The sequence below is a fragment of the Dreissena polymorpha genome, chromosome 1, assembly GCF_020536995.1.
Source record: "Dreissena polymorpha isolate Duluth1 chromosome 1, UMN_Dpol_1.0, whole genome shotgun sequence".
Lineage (NCBI taxonomy): Eukaryota > Metazoa > Mollusca > Bivalvia > Myida > Dreissenidae > Dreissena > Dreissena polymorpha.
Window position 1 is genome coordinate 147,672,279 of NC_068355.1, and position 16,754 is coordinate 147,689,032.

The 16,754-nt window shown below is 36.0% G+C and overlaps 1 protein-coding gene across 2 annotated transcripts in view; it reads right to left on the minus strand.

Moving 5' to 3' along the window:
• The window catches only part of LOC127854935 (rab GTPase-binding effector protein 1-like), a 73,685-nt gene that overhangs the window by 55,850 nt on the left and 1,081 nt on the right, over positions 1-16,754 (minus strand). For both annotated transcript variants that reach the window (XM_052390098.1, XM_052390087.1), the window contains exons 2-3: positions 5,395-5,532; positions 4,724-4,906 (exon numbers count right to left, since the gene is read on the minus strand). In XM_052390098.1, the coding sequence (XP_052246058.1) occupies positions 4,724-4,906; positions 5,395-5,532 (321 nt within the window). The remainder of the gene's footprint in view (positions 1-4,723; positions 4,907-5,394; positions 5,533-16,754) is intronic.

The window sequence follows — 16,754 nt, forward strand, 5'->3', positions numbered from 1 at the left end:
GATTGGGCAAAAATTGTGACTTCTAGAGTGTTCACAAGGTTTCTCTATAGCCATATCAGGAATACTGCCCCGCCTCCTGGCAGCCATGTTTTTCAACGGACCGGAACCATTTTTTTACTCAACCAACATATTATTTAGACAAACATTTTTACAAACTTACATGAAGATTGGGCATCAAATGTGACTTCTACAGTGTCCACAAGATTTTTCTTTTTTTTGGCCTAGTGACCTAGTTTTTGACCCAGCATGACCCAGTTTCGAACTCAGTCGAGTTATCAATGGGACAAATGTTCATGAAGATAAGACAATAAATGTGGCCTCTAGAGTGTTCACAAGGCAAAATGTTGACGACGCACGACGGACAACGGACAAAAGGCGATCACAAAAGCTTACAATGAGCACGTTGTGCTCAGGTGAGCTAAAAATAGCCAATAAGATAAAATGCCAAGCCCACTGGCAGCCATGTTGTTCAACAAACCAGAACCATTTTCAACTCACCCAAGGTATCATATGAACAAATATTCTGACAAAATATTCTGACCTGACCAAGTTTCATGAAGATTTGACTATAAATGCGACTTTTAAAGTGTTAACAGATTTTACTATAGCAATTTAAGAAAAAATGCCCCGCCCCCTGGCAGCCATGTTTTTAACCGAGTGGAAAAACAATGTATGAACTTGTCTAAGATATCATTGGGACAAATCTTTTGACCAAGTTTCATAAAGATCACACATTAAATGTGGCCTCTTGTTGTTGAAAAGGCACTAACAGATGATATGAACTTGGTTAGCCAATGGTTGATCGACAATAAGTTGTCATTGCACTTAGGTAAAACTGAGTCAATTGTGTTTGGGTCCAAGCAAAAACTCAGGTCACAATCTAGCATTGATATATCTTGTAATGGTACACCCATTGCTTCTACATCATCCGTTAAGTATCTTGGAATTACCCTTGACCAAAACCTTTCTTTCTGCTCAATGGCTGAGTCTCTTTTGAAAAAGGCCAATTCTAGGTTAAAATTCCTTTATCGTAAGAAAGATTTCCTTACTTTGCATACTAAGAAACTTCTTGTAATGTCACTGATTCAGTGTCATTATGATTATGCTTGTTCTGTTTGGTATAATAGTATAACTCAGTCTTTAAGAAATAAGTTACAAACCTGTAAAAATAAGTTAATTAGGTTTGTTCTTGACCTTGATTCTAGAGTTCATATTGACCAATCTCACTTTAAGTCCCTCAACTGGTTACCAGTTCACATGAGAGTAAATCAAATAATGTTATGTCATGTCTTCAAAATAAGAAATGGCCTTTTTCCAGATTACTTGAGTGAACACTTTGTTTCCCAAGATTCTATGCATAATTACAGCACTAGGCTTAGTAAAAAGGGTGGGTATTGTTTACCCAAGGTCAAATGTCATGGTTCCAAATCCTTTTCTTTTAACAGCATTAAACTCTGGAACTCTTTACCTGAGTCACTCACAGAGGTCAACAGGTTAGAAGGCTTTAAGGTTGCCATTAAAAGTCATTTAATGAATAATATTTAATTTTTTATATATGTGTATCTTTTCACTTTTAATAAGCAGATATTAACTTCATCCAAAGACCTATAGATATAATAGGTCTTTGCTTCATCTTAGGTTTTTATTTTTAATAATTATTAGTTCATACTTCATAACATACATTTTAGCAATATATTCAATTTAGATAATTCATGATACCTCATATCATCAAATTACAACTGTCAAAATATCAATGTGTTGCAGTAATTGATAACATTATCAATTGATCTCAGTTTCCAGCTCCTGTCATATTTTCTGAGCACTACTGTGATAATTAGTTTGATCTCTTTTGAACGGTGATATATATTTTTTATTTCATTAAATAATTATTTTACTATGAACATAGTTATGTTTAAGGTCAACATAGTTATGTTTAAGGTCTGCCTCTTTTTGTCATGCCACCAATAATAAGGACCACAATGGAAATAAGGGCTTGCTCTTTTTTGTGTTATCCTTGGTTTGGTGAGCATGTCATAGTTTATTGTACATGATATAGTTTTTAATAATTGCTTATTATTTTATTCTATGTTATGTTGTGAACTGTGTATATGCTTCCTATGCCGAAATAAATCTATCTATCTATCTATCCAGTGTTAACAATGTTTTACTTAGTCTGACATATAAGGAAAAATGCCCAGCCCCCTGGTGGCCATGTTTTTAACTGAGCTTTAATAATTTATTAACTTTTCCAAGATATCATTGGGAAAAATCTTCTGACAAAGTTTAATGACAATCGGACAATAAATGTGGCCTCTAGATTGTTCTAACCATTTTTAAAAAAATGCCTCACACCCTGGCGGCCACGTCTTTGATCCAACCAGAACCATTTTCCATCTTGTCAAAGATATCATTGGCACAAAACTTCAGAACAAACTTCATGAAGATCGGACAAAAAATGTTGCCTCAAGAGTGTGAACAAGGCAAATGTTGATGCCGCACAAGGCACATGCTCACCATAAACACATTATGCTCAGGTGAGCTTAAATTAATATATCAATTATCTGAAAGGGTTTACCATATCCCAGGTTCATTGGTTCATTAATGGTTTAGTATGCTATAATTGCATTTTGATTCTACATAATGATACCTTTCATAACTTAATTTAATAAACATCCTTTAATTATATATTATTAAAATGCATAATATATCATACTGATATGGAAAAAATGTTTAAATGAAATTGCTAAAGCTCTTCCTTAACAAGAGGGCCTGAAAGGCCCAAAGTCGCTCACCTGAAATACAAATACATGTTCAGTGCAGCCCATGATATCATTAGAACAAATGTTCTGACCAATTGTCATAAAGAGTGAACTATAGATGTAACTTTCAGGGTGCTGACAAGGTTTTACAATAGCCATACAAGGAATAATTCCCTGCCCCCTGGCGGCCATGCTTTTCAACACAAACGAATCATTATTGAACTCATCCAAGATATATAAAATTGTTCTGACCAAGTTTCATGAAGATCGGAAATTAAATGTGGCCTCTAGAGTGTTAACAAGGTTTTACTAAAGCCATATATAGCCATGATATAAAGAAAAATGCCCCGCCCCCAGGCAGCCATGTTTTTTAAGCAACTGGAACCATTTTCAGACTCGTCTAAGATATCATTGGGAAAAATATTCAGACCAAGTTTCATAATATTTGGATTCTAAATGTGGCCTATAGAGTGTTAACAAGGTTTTACTCAAGCTGTAACGTTACAATTAATTTGGGGCATTATTGAATAAATATAATAATCAAAATTTGTATAAACGCAATAACCCAAATTACAAACAATCTTCAAAAGGGAGTCACCCCTAGACCATCATTTGATTGCTCCGGGTATTAAATGTCAATTAGTGTTGGACTATCCGTGTTTTTATCACAAGTAAAGAATCCTTGTTTATTTACATATAATAATTAGCAATCAAAACATCAGTAAATTCCATATGTATTTGTTATGTGTATGTTGCATACGTCATATTTATGTTGCAATTGCTAGACACATGACTTTGCACATGGCCCGTCAGAATTTGCACACGTTACAATAAACTGTTTAGAACTCATCCAAAATATCATTGGGATGAATCTTTTGACCAAGTTTCATGAAGATCGGACAATAAATGTGGCCTCTAGAGTGTTAACAAGGTTTTACTATAGCCATATATAGCCATATTCGAAAAAATGCCCCGCCTCTTGGTGGCCATGTTTTTCAACCAACCGTGACCATTTTCAAACGCATCCAAGATATCATTGAGACAAATTTTCTCACCAAATTTCATGAAGATTGAACCATCAATGTGGCCTCTCGAGTGTTAACATAACAAATGTTGACGCCGCACCATGCACAACACAAGATGCATGACAGACAAAAGGCAATCACAAAAGCTCAACATGTGCACATTGTGCTCATGTGAGCTAAAAATTAGCTTACCAAACAACTCAAACCTGCCTATACATGTATATTCAAATATCAAAGTATATACATGTAAAGGCATTTACTTATTTCAATTTTCAAACATCAGTTACCAAACTTGGTGTCAGGCGTCATTTTAATATGGGAAACATTTTGCTTAAATTTCAATATATTCCCTAAAGCAAATCCTGTGAAACAAGCTCATCAAAGACTTTGGAAAGTCACGCTATAAATAAATCAATGCTAGAAAAATGTATACTCAAGTCTATGAGTCAAGGACTATTCTCTGTAAATTAAAATTTCAATTGGAACTGTAATATTGTACCTAAAGACCAGGCTTGTCACTTACACACAATTATTTGAAAACCCACCCATGCTCAAATAAGATATACTCCAGAAAAACTGTTGACGACTGAAATTCTCAATTAAATCTTTCAAATGAATGGTGACCTTGACAGGGAAGCTAGTTCATGGATCTTGCATACAAAACTCCTTTTCATTCTGCTTTTCAATGCTGCTGTTTTTAAATCCATTAATGCTAGGCAAAGTTATGCTCTGGAAAGTAAACTTAAAATGAAAATAAACTAACTATCAGACAAAATTATACACAAATACTTTGGATCTGACAGACATTTTCATCCTATGACATTTAGACAGTTTTTAAATGCATCAAACAAGTCAAGCAGATTTTGCAAGGTTTGTTAACAAGAAAAAATCAAACACCTTGCAAGCGCTAAAAAGGGGGCAAGTGGGATTCTAACTTACCCCTGAGAAGCGCCTGCATGGATTGGACCTCTTGTTGACAGTGGCGTCGTATCTTAGAGATCTCCTCCTCCTTGTTTGCCTCGGAGACCGCTACAGCTGCCTTGAGATCCTCCAGCTCCCCCCGTGTCTCCTGCAGAGCTCCCTCTAAGCCGTAGCACTTGTCAGACACGGTCTTCAACTCCGCTGAAATTCATACAGGTATTGATACAGATTCTAATGGTATATTACTTTTAAGATGTAAACTTGTGAATTCATATGAGTCAATTATTTAAACGATACCATGTACAGGCATTAATGAAGCATCAATATATCTATTAAGACACAAGTAGCAAACAAGCATGGATTCCATATGTTTCTGAGGCATCTTTTTTTTAAAGGAAGTTTCAAATGTGGGTATTTTAGCAAAAGATATACTAATTAAAAAAAAACATTGTTAGTCCATTATTTATTCTATTTTTTCTGAAGCACTGCAGTTTCATAAGACTCAAAGACAAAAATCAGCATCCATGTTTGGTAATTTGTACAATAATGCCCTAAATAACATTTAATTATAGACTCTCCAAAAAAGGGAAAACTTCTTCCATTCAAAATGGGATGAAACTATATAAAATTATAATTTTTCAGGGATCACATTTGCAGTCATGCTGAATTTACAAAAATAGTTGATGTACCTTCTTTCTGCAGGAACAATTCCCTAAAACGGGCCCTTTTCTGTCCAAATTCAACTTCATTTGTTTGCTGTTGCTTAATAAATTGCTGTTCACGCAACTCTAACTGCTCTATTCTTGCTCTCAGCACTGACACTTCATCTGAATATACAAATGATAACCATTTTCATACACATCCAAGATATCATTTTAACAAATATACTGACAAAGTTTCATGAAGATTCATAAGTCCATATAAGGAAAAACGCCCCGCCCACTGGTGGCCATGTTTTTCAAGCAACTGGAACCATTTTCGAACTTGTCCAAAATATCATTTGGACAAATCTTCTGACAAAGTTTCATGATGATCGTACAATAAATACGACTTCTAGAGTGTTAACAAGGTTTAACTATAGCTATATAAGGAAAAATGCCACGCCCCCTTGGTGGCCATGTTTTTCCACCAACCGGAACCATTTTCGAACTCATCCAAGATATCATTGGGACAAATCATATGACCAAGTTTCATGATGATCGGACAATAAATGTGGCCTCTAGAGTGTTAACAAGGTTTTACAAAAGCATGATATATATAGCCATATTAGGAAAAATGCAACGCCCCCTGGTGGCCATGTTTTTTAAGTAACCGAAACCATTTTCGAACTCATCCAAAATATCATTAGGACAAATCTTCTGACCAAGTTTCATGAAGATCTGAAAATAAATGTGGCCTCTAGAGTGTTAACAAGGTTTGACTATAGCCATATAAGGAAAAATGCCCCGCCCCCTGGCGGCCATGTTTTTTAACCAACCGGCATCAATTTTTAACTTGTCCAAGATATTATTGAGACCAATATTCTGACCAAATTTCATGAAGATTGGAAATAAATGTGGCCTCTAGAGTGTTCACAAGGTTTAACTATAGCCACATATAGCCATATCAGGAAAAATGCCCCGTCCCTTGGCAGCCATGTTTTTCAAGCAAACGTAACCATTTTCGAACTCATCCAAGATATCATAAAGACCAATCTTCTGACCAAATTTCATGAAGATTGGACAATAAATGTGGCCTCTAGAGTGTTAACAAGGTGTTACTATAGCCATAAAGGAAAAACTGCCCTGCCCCCTGGTGGCAATGTTTTTTCACCGATCTGGACCATTTTCGAACTCGTTCGAGATATCAATGAAACCAATGTTTTGACCAAGTTTCATGATGATTGGCCGAAATTTGTGACTTCTAGAGTGTTCACAAGGTTTATCTATAGCCATATTAGGAATACTGCCTTGCCCCCTGGCGGTCATGTTTTTCAACAGACCAGAACCATTTTTGAACTCAAACAACATATCATTTAGACAAACATTTTGACAAAGTTACATGAAGATTGGGCATCAAATATGACGTCTACAGTGTTCACAAGGTTTTTCTTTTTTTGACCTAGTGACCTAGTTTTTGACCCAGCATAACCCAGTTTCGAACTCAGTCGAGGTATCAATGGGACAAATGTTCCGACCAAATTTCATGAAGATCAGACAATAAATGTGGCCTCTAGAGTGTTCACAAGGCAAAATGTTGACTACAGACGACGCACGACGGACAAAAGGCGAGCACAAAAGCTCACCATGAGCATGTTGTGCTCAGGTGAGCGTAAAAGAGAAGATATTTGGCCTCAGAATAAAAGGTTTGTCACTTTACTATTTTTTTTAGGTATTTAACAACATGCCTGTATGTCTGGGCCCGTAGTCACCAACAAACTCTTTGACTTAAAAAGAAAGAATAGACTTTGACAAAGAATCCATTCTTCAGAGTTTGAACAAATAAAGGCTAAAAATGATGCTAATTTCTTTAACAAACTTTTCTAAGTAAAAAAAAACAGTAGATGTTAATTGCCATGCTAGACTTAAGTTTTAAGTACTTACTGGATTAATAATTGGGTGAAGCCATTGTTTATTAGCAGTACATGTACAAACCTATTTACCAAAATAACGCAAATATAATTTCAAACCAGTGACTTTTCACATTCATCTGACTGGTTTTATGACTGTTATAAATATATTTTTTTCTTTTAAATAATATTTAGTTTCCCTATGCAGCTCTATGGCTTGAACCAAGTAAATAAAATATTTACAACTAGATAACCCTTAGTTATCAATTTTAAAGTATTTGGGAGCAAACATTCAAATACATCAATTTCCCAATATGAAACCTTCATGACACGAATTTTCCCAATTTCAGGGGTTTTCATACATATTTTTCCCAATTGGACTCAATGGTACTGGTAGTTGCTGCAGGTTGTAAAAAAAAAGTTGCAGGTAGTAAGAGTTGCAACTCCTAGCAATAGTTCTTCTTGAATGCTCTGAGCTTTTATGAGTACATACTAGCTCAGCTATCTTCTTCTTAAACAAAATTCCATGTAACAAAATATGTCTCACGTATGTCTATCAAATTGAGTTAAATCATCCTAATAGTAATTCATCTTTACAAACACAATACCTGTCATCATCGATATCAATTAGCGAGTCATTTGTTGAGAAATACTCAAAACAAAAACTTTACAAAAAAACTTCATCCCACCAAAAGCAGAAGTTTTTAATTGACTATTGGTTCTTATGAATTTTCCATAGAAAGTCTATGTTTTACGATTGGTGGATTAGACACGAGATTGAGCTGGTGGAGGAATCCGGAGAGAATCCAAAGTGTATTTTTGAAATCGGAATAATCGGCTTTTTCAATTGCAAAAACTTGAACATGTTCATGTACCGTTAGCCTGTTTGAAACATTATCATGCGAGCACACCATATCACAAAAGTTGTTTTAATTCACGCATTAGTGATATATATAAATCATCTTTTTGTGTTTATTCATGCCAGAAGATAGTTTATGTTGCTAATATTATCGATTAAAGTACCGCCTGGATTCTATGAAAAATCTTGTTACCAGTTGCAACTTCCAGTGACCCTCAATTGGTCATTGTCGGCTCGGATACTCTTCAGTATACTGACTTGTACTCCGGGTACGGTAAATATATACTAAAGCGTACCCGGTTGATATTAGGCTGGACCCGAGTTGTATTCCTGCCCAAAATAAAATGTCGTAAAACGCGGTACCGATTACCGTAAAACGATATTGTTTATCTTAAACAAACTTCTCTTTAAAAAATCAAAGCGCTGAAGGCACTGAAGATGTTCGCTATTGCATAACTTAACACGCAATTCATTTTTCAAAATCAATCGCAAGTTTGACATGAACACACGCCATTCAAATTTATAAAGTGTGTGTCATAGCACATGGGTCGAGTTTTGTGTGCACTTTTTATCATCCTTATTATTTCATAGAAATAACTTAGACAAAATAAAAACAACATGGCTTTTTGGACGTTCTGAAAGCATAGAAAGTATGATGAAAATGGTAATGAGAACTTAATATAAAGAAAATTTGCAGTCACCATCATATTAAAGGAATATTTTTGGTATATCAAATAACTATCTCACCAAGAATATAAATTCATAATGAAAGTTCCATGTACAAAACTTTTGATTTTTGACACCATATACAAATTCGAACTAGGCATAAGCGTTCTTCAGTTATCATCCGGAAACCATGTAACTATTTCGGGTCACCGTGACCTTGACCTTTGACCTAGTGACCTGAAAATCAATAGGGGTCATCTGCGAGTCATGATCAATGTACCTATGAAGTTTCATGATCCTAGGCATAAGCGTTCTTGAGTTATCATCCGGAAACAATTTTACTATTTCGGGTCACCATGACCTTGACCTTTGACCTAGTGACCTCAAAATCAATAGGGGCATTCTGCGAGTCATGATCAATGAACCTATGAAGTTTCATGATCCTAGGCATAAGCGTTATTGAGTCATCATCCGGAAACAATTTTACTATTTCAGGTCACCATGACCTTGACCTTTGACCTAGTGACCTCAAAATCAATAGGGGCCATCTGCGAGTCATGATCAATGTACCTATGAAGTTTCATGATCCTAGGCATAAGCGTTATTGAGTCATCATCCGGAAACCATTTTACTATTTCGGGTCAACGTGACCTTGACCTTTGACCTAGTGACCTCAAAATCAATAGGGGCATTCTGCGAGTCATGATCAATGAACCTAGAAGTTTCATGATCCTAGGCATAAGCGTTATTGAGTCATCATCCGGAAACAATTTTACTATTTCGGGTCACCATGACCTTGACCTTTGACCTAGTGACCTCAAAATCAATTGGGGTCATCTGCCAGTCATTATCAATCTACCTATCAAGTTTCATGATCCTAGGCATAAGCGTTCTTGAGTTATCATCCGGAAACCATTTTACTATTTCGGGTCACCGTGACCTTGACCTTTGACCTAGTGACCTGAAAATCAATAAGGGTCATCTGCCAGTCATTATCAATCTACCTATGAAGTTTCATGATTCTAGGCATAAGCAATCTTGTGTTATCATCCGGAAACCATTTTACTAATTCGGGTCACCGTGACCTTGACCTTTGACCTAGTGACCTGAAAATCAATAAGGGTCATCTGCCAGTCATTATCAATCTACCTATGAAGTTTCATGATTCTAGGCATAAGCGTTCTTGAGTTATCATCCGGAAACCATTTTACTATTTCAGGTGACTGTGACCTTGACCTTTGACCTAGTGACCTCAAAATCAATAGGGGTCATCTGCGAGTCGTGATAAATCTACCTTTCAAGTTTCATGATCCTAGGCATAAGCGTTCTTGAGTTATCATCCGGAAACCATTTTACTATTTCGGGTCACCGTGACCTTGACCTTTGACCTAGTGACCTCAAAATCAATAGGGGTCATCTGCGAGTCATGATCAATGTTCCTATGAAGTTTCATGATCCTAGGCCCAAGCGTTCTTGAGTTATCATCCGGAAACCACCTGGTGGACGGACCAACCGACCGACAGATGAGCAAAGCAATATATCCCCTCTTCTTCGAAGGGGGGCATAAATATACAATAATCTTCGTATCTTGTATGTGGAGGAATAAAAGTATATACACATTGCTGTTTATGCTTTACTTGTTACCTGGGCAGTTCACACGGCGTCAACAACGCTGATATAAACATAGGTATAGAGTACTAATGCGCTTTTTAGGCGTAGCTGTTTTACTCAGTTTTCATCTTAGTGACTTTTACATAACGCCAACAGACATGCATGAATATTTTCAAATATGTAATATGCTGATTCGAGATACAACCTCTGAATTTTTGCTACATCACTGCGTATGTGCTCAATTCAAAAGATGTAGCACTGTTCAGTGTAAGGAATTCCGGACTACTCTCTGTATGCTCAAACGACACAAATTGTGGCCCTGTTACAATTACGCGTTACAATCCATCTCGCAGAATGTCACTTTCGCCTCCAAGATGAGAAAACAATCATTAGCGAAATAGTATAGTGTCACGATAAGAGAAAATCGTTTATCATACCACAATGTTTGCCGTACTTGGTCAGCACGTCTGGAAATCATTCCTAAATGTGTGGATAGGCTGCCATTATTAACAAGTTTGCTATTTTGAATTCTATTTTGTATCAAAAAGCATTGTTCTTAAATGTGGTATTTTCAATTCGCAATGAAATTTGTAATGACCCTCGTCATGCGAAAATGGGTCTTATTCCATATGCGCCCATTACATAAATAGCTAACTCAGCTATCTCTCCGTCTGGTAGGAGAAACATAACATATTGAGTGATTTTATAGCGAACAGCATCGCCTATGGCCTGACTGCGCAAATGCACATGTTGGGTTTAACAAACGCTTGCCAAAAGGCATAAGACCCATTTTCGCATGACGGGGCTATGGACGTGTGATTTAAATTTGTGGAAAGAAAACTGCGTTTAAATCAAATATCAACATACAATATATTTGGATAGTGAAGAAAGATACTCATAACAAGGCTTATGAGGACACATATAAAGCGCTCTCCTGTAGTATATTTTTTATCTACTCACACTAATGTGTGGTTTGACAATGCTAACACACATTTCATGCATGAATATGCAACTTACACGTGAAAAACACAACACAATAGTTTAACTTGTGTTTAATTGTATTTATTTATTTAGAAAAGTAAATTGCAAACTTTATTTCAAAGTCAGCGTATACGCCGACTACATTTTAAAAAGATATTCATTGTTATAAATATATTTAATATAATATATTTAGTTGTTTTCGGTTTTAGTGATTATAAAGCATTTTTGAGGTTGCTTATAGTATGCCTGTAGTAATTGATGAACTCATATCCAACTGTCTATGTATTGATAACTGTGAATATAAACAAGCTAAACCTTCTACTAACCTTCTACTAATGCGTTGCTAGCACCCGTAAATACAAAAGATCGCCGCTATCTGTTGAGAACCAAAGAACGTTTTCCAGAAATACCTGCTGTAGTAGCATGAACGAGGTTACGAAACAGGTCATTCGCATTATTATTATTATTATAAATTGTTTGTTATATTCGGGTTTACTATTATGAAACAATTTTTGTTATTGTCTATCGTATTGCTGAAGTTATTGTTGAACTTATGTTCAACGTTTTATAAATTGAGAATATAAATAAGCGTAAACTTTTTCCCGAATCTATTAATAGCCTCAATTTACGAATGACCTGTACTACATCATTGAGGTGTATGTGAGAGCGTAACCTATTGCGTTGTTATCGCCCGTGAACTTTCCTTTGTTTATCGACATGCGCATCTATTAATAGCCTCATATTATGAATGAACTGAGCAAAAATACTACGTCATGAAGACGCTGCAGAAAGTGGACTATTTTATTCATTCATAAACAATCTCCTCCGCGACACGTACAATACAATCATTGTTTATTGATTCTTTTCTATAAAAGCACCGTTCGAAACTATTGCATTTAACATGATATTAATATAATGTTTTTATTTGTGAATGAATATAATTGGAAAACTCAAACCTCTTGCATAAATTATACAACTCTTTCTAGCGCGGATACGCATAATTAGCGGGTTTTGGGCTCCTAGTAGCTAAGGCGTATCGACCTGAATTTTAGACTAACCACCTTAGACGGTCGCTAAGCGACCATCTAAAAACTGCATCAAAATGTATTTTGAGTATGAGTTCCAATAATATAGAGGTCATATATAAGAAAATTGACATATCTGTGAACATAATTTTTTTTTAAATAGCCGACAAAGACAGATTTAGTGTTAAAATTCCCGGGTATATTTTAGTATATTTACCCTACCCGGGTACATGTAAGAATACTTAAGAGTGCCCGGGGTACATGTAAGTATTAGTTCTTCTTGAGGCCTAAAAAAGTAAATGTTGTGGTTCTGGTAACATTGCCAAAATTTCTAGATAGGGTAGGTCGATTTTTATTTATTTTTATTTTTTCATTTTCTCCAGACAAGATGCCTGTTTTAAAAAGTCATTTTATGCTGATGGTTTTCACATAAAACCTCTATGTATACCATAGAAAAGTGTTCCCGTTATTGTGTAGTGATCTTCTTTATATATTTGTCATTTTAATGAATCTTTTTTCCAGCCATGTGAGATTAAATCTATGATAAAAACCAACAGAACAACCACCATGATTCCAGTTTACACCCAAAAACTAAGTTTAATACGGGTGTATGAACGTAATGAATGCAACTTGATTAAAGAATATATCATCTAATGTTATTAAATCTAGTAATTGAAAGTTAAAACAAGAGCACCGCCTTGCGGGTGCAGACCGCTCATCTATTTTCTTTTTAAAGGTGAAGGGACTCTCAATTTCAATCACAAAGGAGGGAGGGGTGGAGTGAAGAGGGGTGTATAGTGTGGGGGTGTGGACAAACTGAAAAAAAAAATTCGGGGGGGGGGGGAGGGGATAATAAAAATAAATTTTTGTGTTTTTTAACTGTTTCAAAAAGAAAATTGGGGGGTGGGGTGGGGGGGGGGGGGGTATAGTGTGAGGGTGTGGTGGTCATTTGTGAGATGATCTTAAAAAAAAAAAAATATATATAAGGGGGGGGGGAGGGTGGGGAGGGCACGGGGAATGGTTTGGGTGGAGAGCCTGCACAGTCCCCTTATGATAATTAATAAGTGTTGCAAGTATGAAAGCAATAGCTTTGATTTGATACTGTAGGAATAAAGTGGACCTAAACACAAAACTTAACCAAATTTTCAATTTTCTAAGTATAAAAAGGGCACATAATTCTGTCAAAATGCCAGTCAGAGTTACATAACTTTGCCTGCACAGTCCCCTTATGATAGTTAGTAAGTGTTGCAAGTATGAAAGCAATAGCTTTGATACTTAAGGAATAAAATGGACCTAAACACAAAACTTAACCAAAATTTTCAATTTTCTAAGTATAAAAAGGGCACATAATTCTGTCAAAATGCACGCCAGAGTTATCTAACTTTGCCTGCCCAGTCCCCTCATGATAGTAAGAGTACCAAGTTTGAATGCAATAGCATTGATACTTTCTGAGAAAAGTGGACCTAAACGTAAAACTTAACCGGACGCCGACGCCAACGCCAGCGCCAAGGTGATGACAATAGCTCATAATTTTTTTTCAAAAAATAGATGAGCTAATAATAAAAATAAATATTTGTGTTTTTTAACCGTTTCAAAAAAAAAAAATAATTGGGGGGGGGGGGAGGGGTGGGGGGTGGTATAGTGTGAGGGTGTGGTGGTCATTTGTGAGATGATCTTGAAAAAAAAAAAAAAAAAAATGGGGGGGGGGGGGGGATTCGGGGAGGGGGGCACGGGGGATGGTTTGGGTGGAGTCTATTGTGGTATGTCAGGTAAGAGTAGTTTTGTCAAAGTATCAATCAAATCTAACATTAAATAAAGAAGTTATGGCAATTTTAGCAAAATTTAATCATTTGACCTTGAGAGTCAAGGTCATTCAAAGGTCAAGGTAAAATTCAACTTGCCAGGTACAGTAACCTCATGGTAGCATGAAAGTATTTGAAGTTTGAAAGCAATAGCCTTGATACTTTAGAAGTAAAGTGGATCGAAACACAAAATTTAACCATATATTCAAAGTTACTAAGTCAAAAAAGGGCCATAATTCCGTAAAAATGACAACCAGAGTTATGCAACTTGTCCTTTTACTGTACCCTTATGATAGTTTGCGAGTGTTCCAAGTATGAAAGCAATATCTATGATACTTTAGGGTTAAAGTGGACCAAAACACAAAACTTAACCAAATTTTCAATTTTCTAAGTATTAAAAGGGCACATAATTCTGTCAAAATGCCAGTCAGAGTTACATAACTTTGCCTGCACAGTCCCCTTATGATAGTTAGTAAGTGTTGCAAGTATGAAAGCAATAGCTTTGATACTTTAGGAATAAAATGGACCTAAACACAAAACTTAACCAAAATTTTCAATTTTCTAAGTATAAAAAGGGCACATAATTCTGTCAAAATGCACGCCAGAGTTATCTTACTTTGCCTGCCCAGTCACCTCATGATAGTAAATAAGTGTACCAAGTTTGAATGCAATAGCATTGATACTTTCTGAGAAAAGTGGACCTAAACGCAAAACTTAACCGGACGCCAACGCCAAGGTGATGGCAATAGCTCATAATTTTTTTTCAAAAAAATTGATGAGCTTAAAATCACTGTTTTACCCCCAGCCACTCACGATCGCATGAAACTTACCCAGTGCTTTCCACAGGATTTTTTTCAGACGCCCCGGGGCTGTTTGGGGGAGGGGTATGGGCTGCACCCTCTATATGTTATTTTTATTACATTTGTAACGTAAAAAGACGTTATTTGGTGCGTTATGACTCTTCAAGAAAAAACAGCAATGATGTCATTGATAACAACATTTTTGATCAATTCCTTAATACATCCGTATCAACCATACTTTCTATCTATTACTGCATATATTACTACTTTTTCCGTCGCTACTCAATACACGATAATCCCGTATATTCCAGTTGTAAAGCAAATTCTGGTAAATACGATAAAAGTGCTCAAGAATTTCAAGAAACACAAACATTCTCCATTTTTCTTAAGTATCAAATAAATTTTGGCATTTGTAACTATTTAAAGATGTGATGTAATAACGTCTAATCGGGGCGTTTTTTTTCCATTGAACACTTGTAAATCACCTGACGTGATGTTCATTTTTAATACAACACAAAATACACCCACACTTTTCATGCGACGTTCTACATGTCTGCATTATTTTCGCGGGATTTTTATTGAGAGAAAGGATAAAACACTGTTTATTTGACGCTAGAATTTGTTAATGTCGCATTAGCATTATAAAGCGCATTATGTGTCGAATAAATGTTTCGACCATATTATGCATGAAATGCACAATATCCACGAGGATTTCATCCGGTTGCCATCATCTGTCTTATAAGTAAGTGGCTAAGATTTCATCGTGGAGGTGTACACCGTAGGGACCAATGAGTGTGTTAGATAACAAAGCCAACAAACTGCCATAAAATCACACACTTATGAAAATTACGTCACACGTCATCTGCATGATTTTACTGCAGGTACAGGTATGAATGCTTACGAGTGTTGTCGCTCATTCAAAGCGCGTGCTCTCATTGGCCAATTACAACGACGATCCACCTTAAGGCGGGCTTTAGGTGGGTAAAGAGATACATGACGTAATTGACAGAGCATCATTAATCGGCTCTCACAATTTTCGGCTAAGTCGATATCGCTTTGATATTTCTCCTACCAGAAAACGGTAAAAAATGTTTAGGGTCGGCACGGTCAATAAAAACTTCAGGGTCGGCGCATTTTTCTAGGTAAGGTCCGGTGACCGGAACCACAACATTATTTTTTTTAGGCCTGAATGCTCTGAGCTATTATCAGTACATACATGTACGTACAGCTCAGAGTTCTTCTTGTTAACCGATTGTTTAATGTAAAAAAATTATGTCTCACGTATGTCTATAAAATCAAGTTCAATCAACCTCATACATCGTAACAAACACAATACCTGTTATTACCTTAGGGATGTTCTGTAGTTAGTCCGTATATAACAATTGGTTGATTAGACACGAGATCTATATCGCTGAGGATTCCGGAGATAGTCCATAGCATATTTTTCGAATTCGGTAATTTCTGAATACTGGGATTTGCCAATTGCAAAAACATACACATTTAAATGTACCGTTGACATGTTTGAATCTTTGGATTAATATCAATATTATAAGAGCATACCACAGGCTTTTTCCGCTCCATTTTGGGAATACGCCATACTGGAATTTTGGGAATTTTGCGTCGTGAAAACCACCATTTTGGGAAAAAAATTATTCGCAAAATTGGCTCAATTGGGAAAAATTATCGCATGTAAATAGTGTTTCTTATATTTCAATGAAGCCGTTAACTGGTAAATAACGACTTTTTGATAACTTATT